We start from the raw sequence: 23,723 nt of genomic DNA on the forward strand, positions 1-23,723 counted from the left end.
GATTTGCGTTGTGGATAAGAGTTGCAGACAGAAAGGCTAAAGAGAGAGTGCAATTATTTTAAGAGCCAACTGCAAAGATAAAAGAAACAGCATCTGATTTTGGTTTCATTAGAAGGATAATAGTTACCAGCTATTGAATATTTACTAATAATAATAATTAAAACAAACATGAAGGCAAAGGCATGTTGATTATTTATTTAATTTGTTCATGCAGTTCAAAGTGCAAAATACTTCTTGGCTGTTAGTGTAGCATGCACATGTTGTGTGATCTTGACAGATGATCCTGCAATAACAAAAAGAAACTTTATGAAGTCAATTTTCTCTGTAACTGAATCCCTGACGTACTTGCTCTTAAACCTAATTTTAATCTGGTATGGCAGTTGGGTAACTCTGCTTAAAAAAAATCAAGTATTTTGTTGCACAGAGCATCAGTTTTGCTTAACACTGTCACAATGATGTAGAGCCCAGGCTGTAGCACTGATTACCCGCTTCTTGCTTACGTAAGGATAAACGTGAATGTGTCCTGTGAACAAACAGCAAATCTGCACAAGCACAAACACACATGAACACACACTTCTGCACAAAGCTGAAGGTCTTTGGGCAAACTTATTTGATTGGCGTGGCACAGTGCCATTCAGGCAATCCATGAGGAAACAAATCCAGACTGGGGTCTGTGGCCCCAAGAAACAAATCCACAGAGGCTGATAAACCTTCAGCAGTCTGGACCAAAACGTGAGCATTAAAGTTAAAAAAAATCTGAGCAGGTTGAGCAGGCCCTGACAGACAGCAGTTGATAGGAGTTTGAAAGAAGGTTATGGTTCACTCACAGAAAAGTAAAGCAAAAAAAGAAAAGCAAAGCTGGTCTTACGCCTTTCCTCCAGCTGTTCAACGTAGGACCTGCTCAAGCTCTTTTAATCATAACATAGTTGTCACCTCAGGTCCTTTTTCAGTCAAGCTCAGCCAAACCAATAAAGATAAGCATCTGCACATGTTCGTCATAATGGAGGACATTTCTGAACATGTTGAGGGCTTTTCAATTCAGCCCATCATGCTTATTACTCAACCCAAAGGTCTTCACTTCATCAAGGAAGTTTAAATCAACTTATTACCAGCTGAAAAAAAATGAGAAAGCACTAAATAAAGAAAAAAAAAATCTGCCATTTAGTAGGTGAGTTTATTAAATCTCAATCTAGCAACAACTTCTTGGACAAAAACGTGAATCCAAACAGTAACAATTGCAGTTTTAGAAATTGCCACCTGAGGTCATCTCCAAAAGTGAGTGAATCCCTATAAACACGTGTTAAAAGGCCCAAAATTAAGCAATAACAAATTACATTTTCATTAGTCAGTGATGTCATGTGTTTCTACACTAAACTGAATAATAAAACATTAATAAAACACAAAGCTAGCCAAGAATCCAAAGTGATGATAAAGCTCAGTGCAATACCACCCAAGCCCAGCAGCCTGAGCTTGAACTTCTCTAACGGATTACTTTCTCTGGCGAGTAATTAAGTAATATAGTGCATTACTTTTATAAAAAGTAATGCAAAAAAAAATGGGGGTTTTTGTCATTTAGTTTTGAAAATTTTTGGAAACCCACTGTGTAACGTCTTTAAGGCAACGCAATAACAGCTGAAATGTCTGTCCCTACTTTTAAAGGCAAATAAATCTTCAAGTCATCTGCAAAACAGTGAAATGAAAGGTTATACGGTGAAAATATAGACCCCAGTGGCAACATATTCAGTGCAAACAAGTCTGGACCCAAAATTGAGCCTTGAGGCACACCATAACTAAGAGGGGCTGTATTTCAAGCTTTAGGGGCCCATGTTCACATAAAAGGTCCAGATAAGTAGAACTGAAACCACTGAAGAACAGATTCTTTTAGCCAAACACTTGATTCTAGTTGTGATAGGAGGATATCATGGTCAACCATGTCAAAGTCGAGCCCAACGAGAGGACAGCAGGGCTGTGAGAATAGAATAGAATAGAATAGAATAGATTGCCTTTATTGTCACTATACAGTTGTACAATGAGATACAGAGCATCTCCTACTCTGTGTAAACATGCTGGGGGGGGGGGGGGGGGGGGGGGTACAGTTCTGCAGCGCTATGTACATATGGACAGTATTAACATAGGGAAAACATATATATATATAAAATGTACAATATACAAGCCATAAGTAATATGTAATAAATAGTGTTATGTATATACAGTTGAGTTATTGCACATAGAATTGGTATTGCACAGTGGTGGTCCATAGAGGAAGTGGGAAGTGGGGGGCTGTGTTATCTGTGCATGTGTGAGTTCAGGGTGGTTATCGCTTTGGGGAAGAAACAGTTTTTGAGTCTGTGGGTTTTTGTGTTGATGCACCTGTAGCGCTTCCCTGAGGGAAGCAGGCTGAACATGTTGAAGCCAGGGTGGGAGCTGTCCTTGATAATGTTTGCTGCTCTGGTGAGGCAGCGGGAGGAATAAATGTCCATCAGGGAGGGGAGAGGGCAGCCGATGATCTTTTGTGCTGTCTTGACCACACTCTGAAGCCTCACTCTATCTGCTTTGGTGCAGCTGCCGTACCATACCGTGATGCAGTAGGTTAGCAGGCTCTCAATGGACGAGCGGTAGAAGGTCAGCAGCAGGTTGGAGTTCAGCTTGTACTTCCTGAGGACTCTCAGGAAGTGCAGCCGCTGTTGGGCCTTCTTGATGACCGCTGAGATGTTTCCTGTCCAGGAGATGTCAGCAGAGATGAGGACACCAAGGAACCGGAAAGTGTGGATCCTCTCCACACACTCCCCGTTGATGTAGAGGGGGGCCAAGTCGGTGCTGTGTCTCCTGAAGTCAACAATGAGCTCTTTGGTTTTCTTAGTGTTCAGTGTCAGGTTGTTTTCTGAACACCATGCTGCCAGCTTCAGGACTTCCTCTCTGTACTCTCTGCCTCGTCTCCCTTTGAGATGAGTCCGACTACCGTGGTGTCATCAGCAAACTTGATGATGAGAGTGTTGTTGTGGGTCGAACTGCAGTCGTGGGTGTAGAGAGAATACAGGAGGGGGCTCAGCACACAGCCCTGTGGGGAGCCGGTGCTCAGTGTGCGAGTGGAGGAGAGATGAGGGCCGAGTCTTACAGTCTGGGGCCGGTTTGTGAGGAAATCCTTTATCCAGGCACATGTGAGAGGAGGGAGGCCAAGAGTGACCAGTTTGGTGATGAGGATGTCCGGGATGATTGTATTAAAGGCTGAGCTGTAGTCCACAAAGAGCATTCGGACGTAGCTTTGCCGTTGCTCTAGGTGACTCAGCACAGCGTGGAGGGCTGTGGCGATGGCGTCTTCTGTGGATCTGTTTGCACGGTATGCAAACTGGTGGGGGTCGAATTCTGGGGGTAGGTAATCCTTGATGTGCTGAAGGACTAGTCTCTCAAAAGCATTTCATGATTACCGGTGTGAGGGCCACAGGGCGGTAATCATTCAGGCTGGAGATGGGAGACTTCTTCGGCACTGGGATGGCTGCCTGATCCAGTGAGAGGTTGAAGAGTCTGGTGAAGATGAGGGTGAACTGGTGTGCGCATGCTCTTAGTACCTTGCCAGGTACTCCATCTGGACCGGCCGCCTTCCTGGGGTTCACTGCTAGGAGCACACGTCTGACATCGTGCTCTGTTACAGTGAGTGGAGCGGTGCAGGAACCAGGTGAGGGTGAGGATGAGGATGGGAGCAGGGCTGAAGCAGATGAGTGTTGCTGTTGTGGTGTTTCAAAGCGGGCGAAGAAGCTGTTTATTTCCTCTGCCAGCTGTCCACTCGGGTTTTCTGTTGTCGCAGTGCTGCCTCTGTGGTTGATGATGTCTTGCATTCCCTGCCACACCTCTCGTGTGTTGTTGCTGAACAGGTGGGACTCGATGTTCCTTTTATGGTCTGACTTGGCTTTTTTAATCCCCCTTTTCAGGTCAGCTCGAGCAGCCCTGTACAGAGCTCTATCACCTGACCTGAAGGCGGCATCACAGGCTTTGAGGAGTGAGCGGACCTCGCTGGTCATCCAGGGTTTTTGATTTGGGAAAACCCGAATGCTTTTGTCCACTGTCACATTTGCAGTACAGAACTTGATGTAGTCCAGTACTGATCCTGTGAATGTTTCTAGGTCCTGGTGTTCAAATATGTCCCAGTCTGTCTCTGTGAAGCAGTCCTGTAGTTTGGAGAGAGCATTTTCCGGCCAGGTTGTAATAGTCTTTGTGGTGGGCCTGGCACTGCGCCTGAGGGGGGTGTAGGCTGGGGAGAGCAGGAGGGAGAGATGGTCGGACTGACCGAGGTGGGGGAGGGGTATGGCTCTATATGCATGCTTGATGTTGGAGTAAACATGATCTAGAGTGTTTTCTCCTCTGGTGGGACATTTGACATGCTGATAGAACTTTGGGAGTACAGTCTTTATGTTGGCCTTATTAAAATCACCTGCGATAATGTGAACACCGGCCGGCCGGGCCCACTGCTGTTCGTTAATGGTGTTCAGCAGGATAGAGAGCGCCGTGTTTACGTTGGCATCGGGTGGAATGTACACAGCCGTGATGATCACTACTGTTAGCTCTCTCGGTAGAAAGAAAGGCTGGTATCTTACCGACATGTACTCGAGGTTCGGGGAGCAGTGACTGTTTATAATTGTCCCGTTGTTGCACCAGCTTTCATGCACGTACATAAATCCAGAGTTAAAAGCAAATCATTAAAAGCCTTTTAATGGCCATCTTGGTGCTATGTAGAGATTTATAACCAGATTAAAACTTCAGCGATCCCATTATGATCAAGATGAACTTGCAACTGTGAGTAGACTAATTTCTCTAAAGCTTTTAAAAGAACTGGGAGCTTCAAAATTGTCCAGTAATTAGCCAGAACAGTTGCATCCAGACTGTGTTTTTTAAGAAGAGGCTGAACTGTAACCTGTTTAAAACATGATGGGGCACAGCCTGCATCAACAGAAGAGTTCATTAATCGCTGGAAAAGGGCCAATAGTATCAAAAATATTTTTTAGCAGACTTGGGGGAAGACAATCTGATGGGGAGTGTGATGATTTTAGGCGATGAGCTACCATAGATAATTCACTCAAGTAAATATGTAGTTAATTGTACTAAAGGACTGTCTGTGCTCCAGTTTTAGCGAGTCAAATTCTAGATTTTTAAAGTGTTGGTAACTAATTAGCGGGCTTGTGTACCCTGCACCTTGCTGACTAATCTAGTTTTAGCTGACAACTTAACACTGTATCCTCTTATCTGAATGTGGATTTTTTTAACATGTGGCTAAAAAACAAAAAACAAAGACTATGACACAAAAAAATAGCGTGTGCAGCAAGAACAGAGATTAAGTATGTCTTATTGGTATGAGACAACATTGCATCACCTGGCATCTATTTTGCAGAACACAAGCATATTAAGGCAGTTACACATGTCCCAGCTGCAGCAGTTAAAACTAGCCTCCTGGCTCCACCTCGACTTTTTTTAATGATGAATTGCAATTATATGATAGTTTAAATGTGTCCCATGGGGCAAATGGTTGCCAAATAAAGTCAAGATCTGCTATGAGACACCAATCAGCTGTGCCAGATTTACATCACGCTGACTGCTGTAACTGAGCTCTCTGCTCATAACCACAGTGTGTTGTTATATTAGCAACACAAGCAATACACTATTAGAAAACAACATGTAATAATAATATTCATAACTAACACCAAAAACCATGCATTGCTGCTAACAAATATAATTAGTAATTGTTTTGACCACTAGGGGGCAGCAGAAACAAAGTGAGAACTACACTGACTTGCACTATTAACCAACTTAACAAAGTTACTGGTGAACAGTTGCAGTCCTGGTCTTCACTGCTATATTCACATGCTGGTTGCAACTGTGTCTGTCTTTTGTTGGATGCTAAGAACATATAGCATTATAAAACCCCACTATGCACTAAGAGCAGTGAAGGCAGTAAAGATGCAGTACAAAAAATAAGATGCTCAATAAAACTAACAGGAGTTGCAGATTCCTACAGGATCATCTCAGCAAAACTCCTTTAAAGAATAAAGAAAGCATAAAGGTGGCTACCTTTAGTTTAAATATTTTATCTCCAACTATCTATTCATATCCTGTTTCACTTGTAAACAAACTGTATATTAATGATGGACATTGTTGAATCACCTTATTTGCATTTTTTTCATGGACAGCAGGGTGTTGCAAAAAGACATCAAATAGTATAGAAGCATGAGAAAAAGCTCCTGTTTCTCACTTAGTCTGGAACCTCAGTCAAACTAAATGCAATATAATGCTCACTTTTCATTAAATTCCTTTTATATAGTTTACAAAAAGTCCCTCAGTTAGTCAGTTTCACTCGTCATTCATCAGGTGTGGTTTCAAAACACCAGTATTCCGATGGCCAAGCGTTTACTTAAGGCTTCATAACCTTATTTTAGAAGTCTTTGTGGTAGTATCCATCTTTTATATACAGGCTGTGTTTTCATGAAAAAAATCATTTTCATTCTTCAAAAGCATAGAAGTGTCACAGTTTAACCGGTGTACTACAGCACTATTTGGAGCATGGCCAGTACATTGGTAAAAAATGAAATGAAATGAATTTCAATATGTGCCTATATTGCTCCTCTGTGGTACTTTAATGGAAAACAGTTTTAAATCAAACCACTAAACATAGTTATTCAACTTAAGGAATGTAAACTGGCACACCACAAATAAAACTGTACCACTTGTAATACCAGGTGCAACGTGCTCTTATAGTCACCGCAAGGCAGGTGTTCAACATTTGCAACTAATTCCTACGTAGTGAGTGGACACAAATATGCGTGTTAAACAAGTGGAACCACAAACAGAAACAACTGCATTGTTAAACTGTCCTGTGTCTTTGTGTCTTACGGACTGTAATTGTTGGTCTCACTGATGTGGCCCGACAGCGGGGTACAAACTGGGAAATGATACCACAAAGCCTTTGCTGCAGTAATGTTGTAAATAGTCAAAAAATAAGAATGAAAAGTTATTTTTTTCACTTGTGTGTAATATCAAACATCTGAGGAACTTTGTCTGTACACTATCAACCCACTCTATCTTCCATCTGGTTCCAGTCGGCTTGAGAAGAGATTGCAGATGGAAAGTTGTTCTGGTCCAACATATGGTTTGCACCTAGCCATCTCCACCCACATTTTTTTTAAACAAATCTAACCACAAGCTGTGGTCTGCTCCACACCCAGAACCAGACCGATGACCCAGTCTATGCATACTACAGGGAATAGCAGCACACATGCTACAGTGTGCGTGGGCCTCCGTCTGGTTAAAAGCTGCCTAATGGGCTCCAGATCAGGGCTTGCCAGCCACTAAGGCCCACGATTATGTTTCATTGGATGCAGATGCCTGGTTATGGATCCGGCATAATACTGGCGGTGACATCATGAGCTCAACCTGCTGGGAAGCACATGAGTATCTCTGTGACATAGCTGGTGCTGTGCTTTTGATCTGGTTTGACTTTAGGTCTCTGCAAAGTGACATAAGTGTTGCAGAACGTACTGAAAATCACTCTCAGTGACAATGATTCTATAGTAGAGGGAAAAAAATGTAAAAACATGAATGTCAGGTCAGTTAGTGAGCACATTTTTTTTGTTTGTTTTCATATTTTTTTTAACAGAAATTAAACCTCTTCATGTTTATGATTCATATCATAGCTGGTTGGCCTGGTTCAAGGCCTAAAAATGTTAACAAGAAATCTTAAAGGCGCAAAATGAAAAGGAAATTCACTTCCAAAATCAAAGCCCTTAAAAAAGTGTGCAGTCAATCTTGAGTTCTAACGAAGTTTGATGGAAAATAGTTGTTGGTTCCTTCGCTCTATGAACTCAGTTAACATTTTCTTGATGAGTGTATGGCATTAATCACCAATTTCACTTTGACTGAATAAAACCTGAAGATCATTTTGTAAACTACTGTCACCAGTCAATAAACATGCAGTGTTATTGGTCTCACAGTGAAATCTCCCTCTTCACAATCTGTGTCAGCACACAAAAATGGTGAAAAAGCTCAACATGAAGCTTGATTACAAGACTTTTCCATCCATTGTTTGGCATCAACATGGCTACATCCATCTTTTATATTCTCCATGGTATAAAGACATCCATGTACTCAAAATAGCAATTGAGCAGGTGTAAGCATGGACTATATGAAATCTAAAAAAAAAAAGTTTCCATTTTCAGTATTTCTATATAGAAACGCGGTGTATATTCACTGAACCGAAAGTAAAAGAAACATTCAACAAATTTCTAGTGACATATTTTCTGCCCATCAGCTACCAGAGAAACCATCACATCTGCAGTCAGTTCATTGCAATTTCATGGTGAGGTCATTCTGCCAATATCTTCCGCTGTATTTCAAAGTGCAGCATGGTAAGATATCCTTACGCTATATCCTTAGAGTGCTCTCAGAGCAAAAAGTTTTTGATGTGGTTAAATCTGAACCAGATTTAGGTTATCTATAGTATATATGATTGAAAACTTAAAAAAAAAAAAAAGCTTACAACTTTGCTCCACTGACACAGAAGGTCAAGATGGTTAGTCAGCAAATTCAACTTCTGAGGAAAGTGGATGAGTGATGGTGAGATGTATGGAGACACTCAGACACATGGGCATCTCAAAACGTTTCCCAGCAGCTGTTCTGCATACTATGTTCCAGTGATACCCATCTCACAGGGTCAGAGGTTACACTAGCTTTTCAAGATATGCTGGAGTATCACAGCTGGATATGAATGACTGAAAGTCATAACTGAATGGATTGGGAATGACAGAAATGCTTACATTCAAGCAGTCATAGAGCTGCGAGTAGGATGCAGGGAAGTGCATCAAGGAGACAAATCGTTCCATGCCAAATTTGGAACAAATGGGCCCAACCCAAACCATGAAAAGCAGCTTTGGTTCAAAAGTATACAAAAGTAAAGTTGTCCAAAGTATGGTGCATAAGATGCACCCAGTCCTGTCAGTCCTAATGAAATCTTGTTGCTTTATCATACCAAACACCCAACTGTAGAATTTAGATCTCCTGCTAATATCTTAGTAGATATTTTCCTTTATTCTCTAAACTCAGTGAAAATTCTTATCCTACACATGTGGCGGCTTCATAAGCACTGATTACAGCTTTTTTCCTTCTCCACCAGTTTGACAGGTGCAGACTCAGCACTTAAAGACAATGCCGTGCCTTCAAAGCCCAAACACAGCGCCAGTGACAATGAGAACAGATAAAATGTCTAAAATGTGAAAAAGGAATGCTCCACTCATAGTACAGGTGATTTATGGCAGTCATAAGGGGTACAGATATAAAGATGAATGACTGCTGACCTCTTTCTTCTTTTCTTTCCCTCAAACTGCAACTAATAAAGCAAGCCAACGTCTTTGAGCAAGAAGCCAGGATTGAAACGGAACACTGGGAATAAGCTGGTTAATGTTTCTTCAAACATTGTAACTATTTTTAAATCAGTGCTTTTGAAAAGTTTAGTTGGTTATTTTACTCAGGTAGGGTCCTTGAGTAAAATAAAAGCGTCCCTTTTACACAGTTAGTGTCAGTGTCAGACAGAATTTCTTTGGAATAAAATTCATGGCATGTAACCAATTCTTGCATAACAAAGGTTCATAACTAATAAACCAATAAGTGAAGGTGCAGATGGTCAGTTTGGGGTATCATGCATGTCTTTTTGATGTTTTTGCAGAGATCTAATGGCAAATTTAGCAAAGCTGAATAAAACCACTTAATGACACCACTTTGTTTTTGTTAACTGCAAATTGGTTTGGCTCAAACTTTCTGTTCTATTCTTGTGGTACGCCCTGTCTCATTGTCAAGTCTTGAGTCATTGTATCAGCAGAGTTCAGAAATTCCCAAATGATCTCAGTTACATGTGGAGCCTGGCAAGCTTTAAGTAAAGAAACCCAAAAATAACAGAGGAAATACTGTATACTGTATTTCCTTAGTGTGTTTAGTGACGCCTGCCATGGACAAAGCTTTTACACTACATCGACAGTAATTCTATGAAAATACTCCATGAAAACATTAAACAGTTCTCAGATGTTTCTGTGTGGCTCTAATACAGATGAACGCAATGAAAAAATTTAATAAAACTCAAATGGGAGAGTAAACACAGTGTGATGGAGAGGTACTCCAGTCATGACATAATCATGTGACTGGAGGAAGTCCAATCTAAGATTCATTTCCACAGCTCTGGGGTGGATTAAAGGGCTCAAAAACACAATGTAATCCTGTAGCACGTACAACACTGTCACTGCATCAACAAAGAAGCTCCAGACAAGTGAAAGCTCTGATGAGACAACAGGGCTGGCTCTGGAAAGTGATGCTTTGATTAACTAAGACTGTTTGGCACCTTAAACACATTCCATGTGATTTAATAAACTGTGGTGACTTCTGGTTTCAGTTTCCACATGTATTCAATACAAACTAAAGGAATTTTTTTGTGAATGATGTCTCCGGCAACTCTTCTTTTCATCTATATTATCTAAAAATTTGTGATTCTGCCTTGTCTAATTCAGAGATAAAAGCATTTTTGTCTTAGATTTTGTCTTGTCTTAGATAAATTAATAAATCTAATTAAAGATGAGCGCAACAATGGCACTCTGGCAGCAAGAATCTATATTTAAAAGGCCTTTTTTCTGGTTGCAAAATCAGTGCAACTTTTAAAATTAGGAATACGAGAGACTTCGTATTTGTGGTTTAAGGGCTTCCAATTTGTTGATGTGAAATAGTTATCAGCAGGTTTTAATTTGAATAACAAATGTGCTCTAAAAAGCTTTTTAATTAGTATTTTCTTCTTGTGAAGCTGTCACAATCTTTAAAATACGCCATAAAAATAAGTGGTCTGTGCTCAAAAAATAAATAAATAAATAAATATAGTCACAGCCTGATTAGTTCATTGTGGTCTGACTATTCACAGCATGCAAAAACAAAATTATTCCCTCAGTCTACAAACGCTTTAAGTTTGCTCTCACGCCAAAAAGCGATTAGAGGAAAAGCATCAGAGCTGGAGCGACTGCAGTTGTTGAGTGTCGGAGGAGCTGCTGATGAGAAGTGAAATATTTTTATCTGGATCCAAATTGCTCTGAAAAAATGATGTCATGCTGTCTAGCTGACTAATAGTTCATCCTGCTGTTGTCCTGCTGGGTTATAAGCGCCTTTAAAGGGGGATGCATCAGCAAATGTGGCATAAAAAAGGAAAATAACACTTTTGCAGTAAAGGGTGAAGAATACAGAAAAGCACATTTCCTGGATTTCCAAGAAAACTACAATGATTTTATATTTTATGGCACATAGTAGATGACTTTGTTTAATATGGCAGAACTGAGGAGAGAAATGCATTTTATGGGACTTAAAGTGTTGAAAACTGTGCTAATTTCATTTTAAATGTCAGCGATGCCATGTTGCAGGCAGATTGGGACTTTAAAGCAAAGCTGGGTGGAGGGGTGCAAATGTGAAGAATGTGGCTATAAAACTTCTTTAGGTAACCCAATTGGTCTCAGACGTGGAGCGCTGAGCCAGTGCAGGTGTGCTGAGGAAGACGGTGGAAACTATGAAGTGAAGCCAAAGAAAGAGTTTCTGATAGGCTAAATTCAAAGTTTTGCTGTTAATCATCTTTAAAAAAATGAGGTGTGGGGCATGAACATATTTTGTCTTAATAATTGTGATATGCCAGAAATGACTGAGAACCACAGACTCAACGCATGTCCTTGTAAAAGTTTCCACTGCTGCAAGAGTATCCCTGATCTTATCAGTGAGGTTATATTTATTTCAAAAGCAGAGAGGCTCCACAGGTGTTTGCACCAATCTTACCTGTTTGCAGCATCCCGGAACCGGATTCTCCCCCGAAGTCGACCGATGCGTCGTCAGGTGAGGCGTTGCTCGTCGTGAGAAGCCCGAGAACGCAAACTGTCCATTTTAACAACCAGAGCAACATCTTCCCGGTGTGGCCGCCTTTATGCTTCAGAAATGAAACATATGCAAACTAGAAAAGTACTGAAAGTCTGAACTGATCCAGTTAAAGAGCAGTCAAAGTGGGGAACATTGCTGAATCGCACTTTTTCTATAATTCTGCAGTTTTAATAGGAGCGAAGTGCAGAGTAACTAACTCTTCATCCTCTTCACCTCTCATCATCCTCCTTCTCAGCCAGCAGCAGCTTCTCTCCTCCTGCAGCTGTATCACATCACTGCAGAGCCAAACGAGCAAAGAGAAGCCCCGCCCCTCTCCTGTTGACCAATTAAATCCCTGCAGGGCCTCCGCCCATTTTTGTTGTCGAGCCTGTCTTCAACTTACTTTTAATTTGTTTGTTTTGAAAAATTGACTCGTTTCCCTCTCTCCACCTCCCAAGAGATGGTTAGAACTTTTGTAATTCCACTCCAAACATACAACATTGTGAGGTGCAAACACAGGCTACAGTACCAAGCTCACAATCCAGGAACCAAAAACAGGAAGCAGTACAGGCAAAGGTAAAAGGGTAAAGGTAGGAAGAACGCCTACTTGGTAAAGTAGGAGACTGGCTGGACATGGGTTAGGGAGATTAAACACTCGTCAAATGTGCAGATTCCAAAGCTACTTGAGACCAATATGGGTTTCTTAAAAACTATGAAATTTTAATAAAATATATCCTCCAGTATGGCAAGCCCACAGTGTAGCAGTGTTTTTTTATATCAAGTAATTGAAACGTTTGAATAAGAGGCGGGGATGGAGGAGTCAAAAACACACTTGATTTCTGATAAGTAGACAGGAAGCCAAGTCTCAGATGACACCTGACCTCTGGTCCACTTGTTTTGCTTTAAATTTTGCTTACTGCCTTTTCATCTACTGCTTCCATGTATCTCACCATCATAACTACTTGTTTTGGTTTAGAACAAGTCTTTCACAACATAACACCTCCGTTAATCTTCCAGGTCCTTGTGTTTTTTCTGTACCTCATCAAAGACTCTATATAAAAGAGATGTAATGCCTCACACCTGTATCCTTTTTTTATAGCCCGCATGAACCAACTCATGCGCTTATAAAAAGACTTCTGGTTATATGGCAGACTTTGGGTGAATGGAATTTGGCTTTCTTGCTCGTTACTTTCATGATGGCTTTATCATCATACTGAATACATGATGTTTATTTATAAATGATGGTTCCTTGTACAGAAAGACACATATAACATGTTATGCATGTAACAGCTTGTCAATCACCCAATATGCTTGTGATGTCTGCTTCAAACAATGGCTGATTACATCTGTACTCATGTGGTTGGCATCCTAACCTCCAGATATCAGGTAGCACAGCACCAGTTTTAGTGTGTTTAAAACTTGATAAGCTGGGATTTGTTAAAATTCCTATTTAATTAATGTCTACTGAATGCTTACCTTCCTTTTCCTTGTAGAAACCACCGAAGGTCTCAAGCTAACAAAAAAACGTTAGCTCTAATAAAATGGTAAATAATACCAAACTCAATCAAGAGACGTTTCAAGGAAATCTTCAGACACCGACATTTCATAATCATACCTCTTTATTCAATGACTTATATTCATACAAAATCTATAGGTAGAGTCCAAATGACTGCAGGAGAGACAGTCAAGTAACAGATCAGGCAGCGAAGGATCAGCCACTCCAGAATCTCTAATCTGCTTCCACTTTGGTGGTTCTGTGAGAAAATGTTATTCAAGCTTGTTTTCTTTTTTTTTCTTTACCTGAAACCGATACATCGTTTGTTTAGATAATCAGAAAATACAACCAAGGAACGAATTGTACAAATCATGGACATAGTGAAGCCAAACAATACTTCTATTTTTATTATCTTTGTTTCTTTTTTTTCTTTTTCTTTTTCAGCACATGCACATTTTCTTTTGAGAACATGCAAAGAGGACATGTCCAGAAGGGGGTGGGAGGGGAGCTTTAGAAAACTGGAAGAGGAAAACTTGGCACCCTGGTTACGTAGGGCTCACTGGAGGTTTGAAAATAAGGTCTTTGACATAAACACAAATCTCTGCCCCAATATAGCAACTTGCAATGAGACAACAAGCAATCTATTGTTGCCCCGACGAAGAACAGAGTCACACCTTTATGGTCTAAAATCCCGTGAGATCCATCAAGTAGATTGCACAATTAAGAGAAAAAAATTAAAACTGTATCTGGATAAAATCAGACCGGGTTAGAATATTTGCAAATAATTTGCATGTTTATAAACTTGCCAGAACAAAATAGGCACAGAGGTTTTGTACTATAATAAAAGCAGGAGGTTTTTGAGATATCAGATAACAAGGACTATAATCATCACCTCCATGGTTGATATAAGAAACAAATTCTTGCCTATTTTCAAAGCTTTACAACCTAATGTATAGCAGTGTACATTTAAGTAGTAGGCTATCATTAAAGAGAACTCGTTCAGCCATGTACTTTAAAGGATAGGGCTGGCCATGTTCTGCACTATTCCTATTTGGAAGCCAATAAAAGAACTAAACAAAGAGTGGATTTAAGTATTCTCTGTGTATTCAAAACTGCTGCCCAGAAACGATTTAAAAATCATCAGTGAACCACACGCTTGCACTGGGTGACACTTTCCTTCCTTTCCTAAACAACAGTTCAAGTCCCACAAACACTTTCTTACTATCCAATAATTTTAATACTCAAATTTGTGACAAAATAACAGTTTTCAGTGACTTTTCTTAGGATATTTATGAATGTATAGATTCTGTAGGTAAGGACCAATATTTTTGATACTGTAAGTTAACTAGATTATATAGTATGGTTTATATATTACATATTCCTTTATTGACCTCTCATGTTTAAACGCGCTTAAGATGCATGTAGCTAAATCAAAATAAAGCACTGGCCCTATATCTTAAATTAGATTTGAACCTTTGCTAAATGTGACTCAGAATAAAATATAGGATTCATTTAACAAGAACAAAATTTAGGAAAAAGAAAAATAATTAATGTGTTTTTTTGGATCAGTTTGTGTGGTTTAGTTGAGGCTCTAATTGAACATTAAAAAAAACCCTTTTGTTGTTAGCATCACAAGCAAACTAATACATGTAAGCTAGCCTGTTAGAAATGCTTGTACTGGACCTCATGTTGGTTTTCACTGCTGCAATTCATATTGAAATACAAAATACACCAGGCCTTGTGTACAGTTGTAGTACCAGTTTCATTATTCCCACAAAATTTTGGCTGAAATTCAGTTTTCCTTTAATTTACACTTCACAATTCTATTGTCAGCTAGCAGATCAAGCTACTCATGAGCATTTTGGCTAACCTTACGATACAGAAAATAATATCTCTGACATCTAGTATTTTTAACACTTTTAAAGGACTGATTGATGAAATTTTAATGCCGTAATTTTAGATAATAAGTGACCATGCTCTAAAAATGAACAGTTAAAGACAGATCGGTGCCCTAATGTAGCAAAAGTGATACTGGAAGATGAATTGAAATTTTTAGTCCACAGAGGTAAAAGAATGGCATCAGTTAGAGATGTCTGCAATCATAACGCAGTGTGCTTAAACAATGAAGTAGCATCACATAACCAGAATTACCAGATCGCTGCATTTTATTAGTTAAAATTCTTTTAATATTAATATTCTGCATTTTATATATTCTTTAATATATTCTTACATTATTTATATATGTTTTAATATTCAAAAAAATTATAGTGAAATATAAAAATGAGATGACAGAACAGGAAATGTCAGGCTCGTTATCCTTTTCATCAGAAAGCTCCAAAGTCATTGCAACAGAGATTTTTCAATATTAGTTTTCAAGAAGGTTTTAAGATTACATTTGCACTAATTTTATATGCACTTTTTAACTTTCTAAAGATCAATATAGAGCTGGAAATGTTTGCCAACAAATTACTAGCACCAACCCAAGTAGTTTTTAAGTTGAAAAACATTTCTAAAGTCTACAGTAACTAAGTTTAAAAAAATAATTGAAAAAAAAATACTCTACAAACACAAAATGTAAGATATGAAATTTATAAAATTATATTTTGTTATCTATTCAGAAAGGTTGCCATTGCTAGTTGTATAAATGGGCTTCAGGCTAATAAAGCACAGAAAGAACTGAGTTTTGGTTTGAAATTTGTTGACTGTAAAGAAAATAGAGTATTGCAAGCCTTATTCTGTGAGGATTTATACCCTGCCCAGTTGGAAGAGGTAAAGATTCAGAGGAGTTGGTACAGGTCTGGTTCAGGTCTCACTTTTGAGTGACATAAAACCACTTCATTAACAATCTGAAGAATCTGGCTCTCCCAGCAAGTTTAAAAACCACTACAATTATTTAAAAATACAACTTGACCCAAGTCTGGAAAGAGAAGAACACAGTTTTATATTTTGGGTGGTTCTATCTGAGTAGGCGTCGTGCAGTCAACTTGCAAACCTCAAAAATGCCCTGTGAATTCACTTATATCCGCTTGGATACCATTCGTGCCTTTAGTGTGTGTGTTGTCAGTTAACTGTACATCATATGATACATTTACAATTTACAGCTCTTCATACATGAATGTAAAATTTGGTCACAGTCACACTAAAGCCTGAATCTGGAGTTTCCAGAGGGTAAAGCTACAGGGCGGATGAAGTGTCGTCTTGTTGCATAGCCCTACTTTAAGTCAACAGTCAGCAGCAACAACACAACTCTTTATTGTACCTATAAATACGCACACAGGTACCCTCACGCAAAACTTTGTCTGAGGAAAGATTAGAAGATAGGAAACCCGTGAAATTTGGGCAAATATGGCCAAGAAGGGATTTGCTTGAGGAGGCAGATTTGTCTGGATGTGAGATTCATGTTCAGAAAATCATAAAAAAAATGGCACTTTTCCCCTTATTCAGAGAATGTTTTCTACCAAATGTCTGGCAATATATCTGAAAGAGAAAGGCAAATGCTTACCACACACCCTCAGGCAAAAGTACAGACACTATTTTTGACAACCCTGGCAAGCACTACACTTTGGATCTCTAATTTTAATCTTCCTACGAAAAGATTTTGTTTTTGATTTTTTGCTTTCAGCCCAGATTCAAACACAAGTTTTGTTCTGACCACGTTTTTTGTTTTGTTTTTGCTTTTGCTTTTTTTTAGCTACACCCAACCTCCACTGACCCAAAGTCAGGCTCCATTTTAATACATTGTGGTAAAAGAGGCACTTAGTAGTTAGCCACTTAATGTCAAAAACGAGTTGTTCTAGTCCCTATGTGCTCTCACAAAATTACATCTGGGAGATTTTACAAAAGTGGGATTCTAAAAACTCAACTCTGGTCTTATCTTAAGTCATTGTGCGACTTTTGTGTTTACTGGGTGTTATGACAGAATTTTAAGACATACATTAAAAACAAAAAGCTTTCCTAATCTGCTCTGGTAAAGATGTGCTGCAATACAATAAAGAAACAAACCAGGAGAAAGCAAGAGAGAGAAATTTGGTAACAAAATAAGACATACAGCAATAAAAAGTGTGGTGTGGGCAGTTATATCAATGTCGGGGATGAGCATCAGTCTAAAGCACAAACAACAGGGATATTTTGGCTTTTGTCTTCTTCTCCACTGAATATACTGGCCAAGGCAAAATACTTGAGAGCATGTGCGCTAATTCCAGTGCAAGTAAAGGGGTTAGAAAAAGTCAGTGTTTTTTTCTTGAAAGTGGTTGATATATTAAAAAGACAGTAACACTAAAAAGCTGTAATTATTTCTGATCCCCTCTCAGAGCGCTTTCCACTGACTTTCCCTCATCGTGTTTTCTTCTGTATCAGTCGCCTGGCCTCCTGTTGTACCAGCTCCTGACCTGAGCACTGAGCAGCACTCATGAGCTGCCCCATTCTAGCTAACAGCAGGCTTTCTAAAATTTTCTGCCACGTTAGCACCAGTCATCCTCCTCCCTCTCCCTGAGACTTCCTGCTCCTCTATTCCCAGGCCCAGATGAAGAGTTGACCCCAAGAGTGAAGTGGTACCCGTTAGGCATGACCACTGCTCGGCCCTGTGTGGTGGGTGCTGTGACGGGTGTAGCAGTAGTTGGGTGAGATGCGGAGGCTGTAGAGGAGGCAGCAGTTCTGGCAGAGCGGCCTCCTCCTTGGCTGCTTACAGCATCCTGGAAGTCCTCCTCATCAAGGAGAGCCTTCTGAGACGAGTCCTGCTGCTGCCGGTTTAAATTAGGGTCAGACCCAATTCGAGTAATTGGTATTGGGGACTCCTCGTGGGCTCCGAGTAAGCGATCGTGCTCTGAAAGACCACGGCTGAAGCGAGTCTGGTGCCCTGTTGTAGCCATGATGGCACTGGATGGGAGATTGGAGGAGTTGGCAGTCTTGTAGGCCACAGCGGGACGAGGGGTGAGGGGCGTCTGGGGGAGCTGCCTGCGACCACGACCCGGTGTGCTTGAACCAGATGGAAGTGTCCCGTGGCCAGATTTAACCACACTGCCGCCATGCTGAGAAAGGAAAGACTGAATGATTTAGTTGCACAACAGCGACTTTGAAGGATTAATCCCTTTTTTTTTAGCTTTAATGTTTGTTATTTGTTCACCTGTCCATACGTCCTGTAAAGACATCCCTTCTTTATGTTATCTAAAAGCACAATAAGCCACATGGGCACAAATATACAGACCAATGTTACTATGAGAAGGCAGCAGTTTTGTTGCTGTAGTTGCAGACACAAGGGAGGTCCAAGCTGAAACCATTAATTAGGACTGAGTTGCATAAAACCATAAAAGCCTTTTAAGAAAAAAAAAAACCCACCAGAAGTGTTTCTGGGGACACAATAATGAGATGGACTGGATGGGGAAGTGACGGAAACCAAAACATTTCAGTTTTTGCAGCATTTTTTTTTCTGTTTTCGTTGTGTTTTGTGTGCGTTTGCAGCATTTTTCTGTTTGCTGGTGTTTTCTTAAGTTGCAGTCCATGTGACCTTTCAGTGCCACCATATTAAACCCTAGTGGGGTTGTCCCTTTGAAGGTGGTCCTTAGAGTCACTGACCCATTCTGTCATCATATGAGTCACATGAACCAAGGAATTGGTCATTATGGTCACATGAGCCAAGGTGTGAATTCTTTGAGGCACTACTGCCCCACCTTGCAATCAATTGAGTTATTAAGGTCATGTGGACCAAGGTGTAACTGGGGGCTAAATGCCTGTAATGCGATCTCAGGACCACCATAAAGGCGAAAAACTTTTTTAAAACTGAAGCCTCTCAGATTAAAGGTGGAACATCTTCATGAACCTAAAAAGAATTACAACTGCCTTCTACTCAACGGTTTAGGACTTCCTTTGGGATGGTGCACAACCTGATGAATGTTGGCTAAAAAAAAAAAAAAAAAAAGTATGAACATGCTCCCAAACTCATTCCTCGGATGACATGGACTTGGATACTGTGGACAGCTTAACTGAATACTGCTGAAAAGTGCCTGGTTATAGTTGGAAACACACCTTTCATGATCAGAGAGTTGTTGTCTGCTCTCTGTAAACACAGAGCACAGAGGACTTCCATGGAGAGATCTATAAATAGCCGCCATTCTGGAGAAGATCTGAACATGCCTGAGAGGATGAACTTTAATGGGAGATTGCCCAAATCAGGTTTTGATGGAACTCTTCCCAGAACTTACTGATCATTCCTCATACAGCGTGGTCACTCAAATAATTTTTTTGAAAAACTTAAACATCAAATTATTAAACAAATCTAGAGGCTTTCATTGTTGATTAAGCTCAAAATTGCAATTTAAATGGGTGTTGATGCAAATGTGGATGTAGATTGACTAAGCTGTAAGTCAGGCCACTGTTTGAATACATACGGACTGCATAACAAGCAAGCTGTTAATCACTAAGCCACATACAGTTTGGCAGGTAACTCACCTGTCTGAGGAAACCAGAGTCCTGTCCCTCTCCTGGAGACGTGGATCGGCTGGGACCAGCTGACTTGGTGTGGCTCTGCTCCCTGCTGCCGTAACGCTCACAGGAATAGTAGCGCTGCTTCTCTCCCGCTGAGGAGTGGTGCCTCCTCTCATGGGGCCGACTGCGGTCCCGTTCCCTTGCTCGCTCTCTGGACAGTCCTTCAGCTGAGGGGTCAGTAAATGAATCTGGAGGATGGTACCATCAAAATTGTATATAAATAAAGTTATGTGATTATTATATTATCCTACTGGATAACAGTGTCTTGGGGTCTTATTCACAAAGTTAAAAAGACAAGATTGAAAGATGGATTGGTGAAACTTGCCAATACGTTGTGGTGAAGAGAGAGATGTTAAAAATGACCCTGTTGAGTTACTATTCAATCTACATTCCTACCCCCACCTATAGTCATGAGCATAGAATGAATGAGGACTGAAAGAATGAAACTGTGGATACAAGCAGCAGAAATGAGTTTCCTGCAAAGGGTGAGAAGCTCGGACATTTGAGCAGCCCACTATTCCTCACTGAATTTGGGATTTTCTAGGGTTTACAAAGAATGGTCCAAAAACAGAGAGTAGCAGCTGTGATTTTCTTTTTTGTTTGTTTGTTTTAATCAATGAAAGAAAAAGAAAAAGTCAACCTTTCACATTAATATACAATTCAATTTGTAAGGCTTTGGAACAGAGCATTCACAGGAGACCTTTATGAAGTGCTAAGGTACAGACAGGAAAAGAAATCCCCAGCAAAATTCGTCTAATCATATGGAAAGACTGACATGAGAAACTCCTGACTGAAGCACTGCAGAAAACCCTTCACCTACATAACCCGATCATGGAACTTTAATCCTATGAAGAATTTCAGCAGCAATGCCTGAAAGGAAAAGTTTGGATTGCTATCTGTTTCTCTATTGAAGTGATGCCAAGTTCTGGTATTAAAATAGTCTCCTTGTAGATTAAAAGCTAACTAATTAATCAATCATTCAACACTCTTAAATAGTCAGTATATCTACTGAACATTAGTGTTGTAGGTAAGTTTTATAGGATGTGCCGAAAGATCTAAAGTTATCCAAGAAAGAGGACAATTTAATACATAAAAACAGTAAAAAAAATATTCTTTGTGCAAAACCTAACTAAGGAAGTGTGATGCAGGCAGTTTGACAGCTAAAAATGTCTGTCTAGATATCAGTCAGCCAGCAGCTGGCAGAGGAAAAATCAGGGGATCTTAGATATCATAAACATCTGCGATAAATGTCTTTGTAATCCATCTAACAGCACACATCCATCTTCTTACCAAAATGTTTCGTGTTCTGTAATCCATCACAAACTGCAAAAAATAGTTTTTTTCAAATGTTCATAATTAAGAAACCAGTGGCTGCAAATTCTGACCTTTTGTTCAGTTTACTGCTGTTATATATGGGTACTTTTCATTGTTTCACAAAATGAATGTGTTTTTAGTAGAGACTGGTTGGTTCTTGCTGTTAAATACCTGATTGAGATATTGAACTATAAAAGTTTTCTTTATGTTTTGACATCACAAGAGAAATATTTTATTTCTGTTGGCTGAGGATAAACACAGATTTTGTCACCCAAAACAGGTCGCAGCAGACAGCTGCCCCTCCTAAAGCCTGGTTCTGACAAGGCATTGGCTGATTGTTGGAGTTTTCTCTGTATTATTGTATTGTCCCAACCTTACAATACAAAGGGTGTTGAGGACACTGATGTTGTGATTTGGATCTATATAAAATTGAATTGAAATGCTTTATAAGAGGAGTTTCATTTCAATAAAAGTACAACTGTGGCTATAGAATTATGTTTACTGAATTGAATGATGGGTCGAGACATTTTTAAAGAGTTCTCTTTTGTTATTATGTGCTGTACATTATAAATCAAAAATCTTTACTAATCATATAATAAGAATGCCTCACCAACGGTGCTGGATGGCTGCACTGATGCAGCTCTATCCAGAGACTTCTGCTTCTTGTCTTTGTCCTTATCCCTGCGTCTATGGCAGCGGTGATGGTGGTGATGGTGGTGGGCTCTGTCTTGGCCCTGGACCTGGCCCATCCCTCCAGAGGACTGAGCCTGACTGGGGCGTTCCAGGTCATAGTCCTTCAGCCCGACATCCTGGTAATGGTGCTGTGGTGTCAGCGAGGATGCTGAGCGCTTTATAGGACTGAGGTCCACAATCGGCTGAGAAGGGAAGACAGATGTGGGGAAGTGTTATGAGACTAGAGCGCGTGAAGCTGGAAGTAGTTGTTTTTACCCAAATCAATTTTACTGAATCACCAAAAATATGCACAACACACAATGAGACAGCCTTTTGTTTAAAGACTGACATTCGATCCCATCTACTCAAAGCACAGATGTTAAAAAAATTAACAAGAAGGAACAAAAATCTGTCACACAACTTGAAGCTACTGGACTTCACTAGCAACTCTGTTAGTGAACAAAGAAAAGGTGGGGGTGGTGACACTGGCTTTGTGGCATTTTATTCTTTTCCCAAGAGGGTACATCTAACTTTACAAAGAATGTAAATAATGAGTCAATTACTACAAGGTTAGCCTCAAATTAAGGTTGTGGCAGCTTGGGCTGTCAAAATATCAAGTTACTCTGTATTATTGCGGTTAAAGAAATTTATGATCAGGATTATATCTGGTAAAAAGTGATTTTGTTTGTACAGCTTAACTTTTTCATGATGTTTTGTCTCTTTTGGTAAATGAATTACGTTAGAAATGCCTGTATAGAGGAGATGAGAAAGTCAATAACTGTAACTAGCTAATTACAGTGTCTTGTGCTTTTGTTTATTTTCCACTGTTTTTAAATATCACAATTCCACTACATCATAGGTGTCAAACTCTGGCCCGCGGGCCAAATTTGGCCCGCAGCCTAATTATATTTGGCCCGCGAAGCCATACCAAATTACTATTAGAGCTGACCTACTGGTATTATACAGCTAATATATATATAATGTTTAGTATTAAGCTTTGCTTGTTCCATATTCAGTTTTTCAGCAAAACTTGTTTGAGTCCATAAGAAAAGATTCATTCTTATATCTGGAGGAAGATTTTTTTTTTCAATAAATATTAACGTTAGCCCGCGACTTTGTTCCAGTTTTGAATTTTGGCCCACTGTGTATTTGAGTTTGACACCCCTGCACTACATTGTGAATACCCAGTGCCCAAGTGACAACTTATTATATCGTTTTTAGCCATCAGGCCTAAAATTTAGTTGCTTGTTGCTTTGCTTTACTCACCATTGAAAACAGACATTCCAACCAACAGCTATATCTTAATCTAATTACTCACATGTGAAGATGATCCAGACACTCATATTTTGCCAAAATATGGCCATGTACACCCAAAGATAGTTTACCTGTGCTACATTCAACCAATTCTGTGGCAGAAACATGCTGGAAACACAGTACTGATGTATCAGTAGTTGTGATTAACTTTACAGAGACATTAGTATTATAAGTATTTATGTCTGTGTCTGCCTGATTAAAATAATTTTCCTTTTTGCTCTGTTTTGGGTTAGGGTTAGGCTCATTAGCTGCTTAATGAGCCATTATTTTTTACCAGACAGCCTATAATATATAGTGTTTAAAGCAGAATTATATAGAGGTGTGTTGCTTTAAATTTGCACAGTCATCCTTTATTTTCCCCGAAGTACTTTGAATAAATGCCTGGAGGACAGTGACACTCCCTCCAACAAAGTCTTACCTTACTGACCAGTACAGCTACCAGGTAACTTGTGTGATAGGAAGCTGGAACAGCAGCTGAGTTACAACCCCACCTGCTGGTTACTGTGTAGATTTTTTTTAATTAGCCAATCAAAAACATTGTCTT

At 39.8% G+C, this 23,723-nt stretch overlaps 2 protein-coding genes across 2 annotated transcripts in view; both read right to left on the reverse strand.

Moving 5' to 3' along the window:
* The window catches only part of si:ch211-196i2.1 (collagen alpha-1(I) chain), a 110,891-nt gene extending 97,495 nt beyond the window's left edge, over window positions 1-13,396 (reverse strand). Inside the window, exon 1 of the mRNA XM_040000035.1 lies at window positions 11,827-13,396. Within this exon, the coding sequence (XP_039855969.1) occupies window positions 11,827-11,950 (124 nt within the window). The 5' untranslated portion in view covers window positions 11,951-13,396. The remainder of the gene's footprint in view (window positions 1-11,826) is intronic.
* A 430-nt stretch (window positions 13,397-13,826) lies between these two features.
* Window positions 13,827-23,723, reverse strand: part of cacna1bb (calcium channel, voltage-dependent, N type, alpha 1B subunit, b) — a 242,922-nt gene continuing 233,025 nt past the window's right edge. The window contains exons 52-54 of the mRNA XM_040000034.1: window positions 21,804-22,068; window positions 19,844-20,067; window positions 13,827-18,426 (exon numbers count right to left, since the gene is read on the reverse strand). Coding sequence (XP_039855968.1) covers window positions 17,860-18,426; window positions 19,844-20,067; window positions 21,804-22,068 — 1,056 coding nt within the window. The 3' untranslated portion in view covers window positions 13,827-17,859. The remainder of the gene's footprint in view (window positions 18,427-19,843; window positions 20,068-21,803; window positions 22,069-23,723) is intronic.

This window comes from Simochromis diagramma, unplaced genomic scaffold (genome assembly GCF_900408965.1).
Source record: "Simochromis diagramma unplaced genomic scaffold, fSimDia1.1 OVJJ01000596.1, whole genome shotgun sequence".
NCBI lineage: Eukaryota > Metazoa > Chordata > Actinopteri > Cichliformes > Cichlidae > Simochromis > Simochromis diagramma.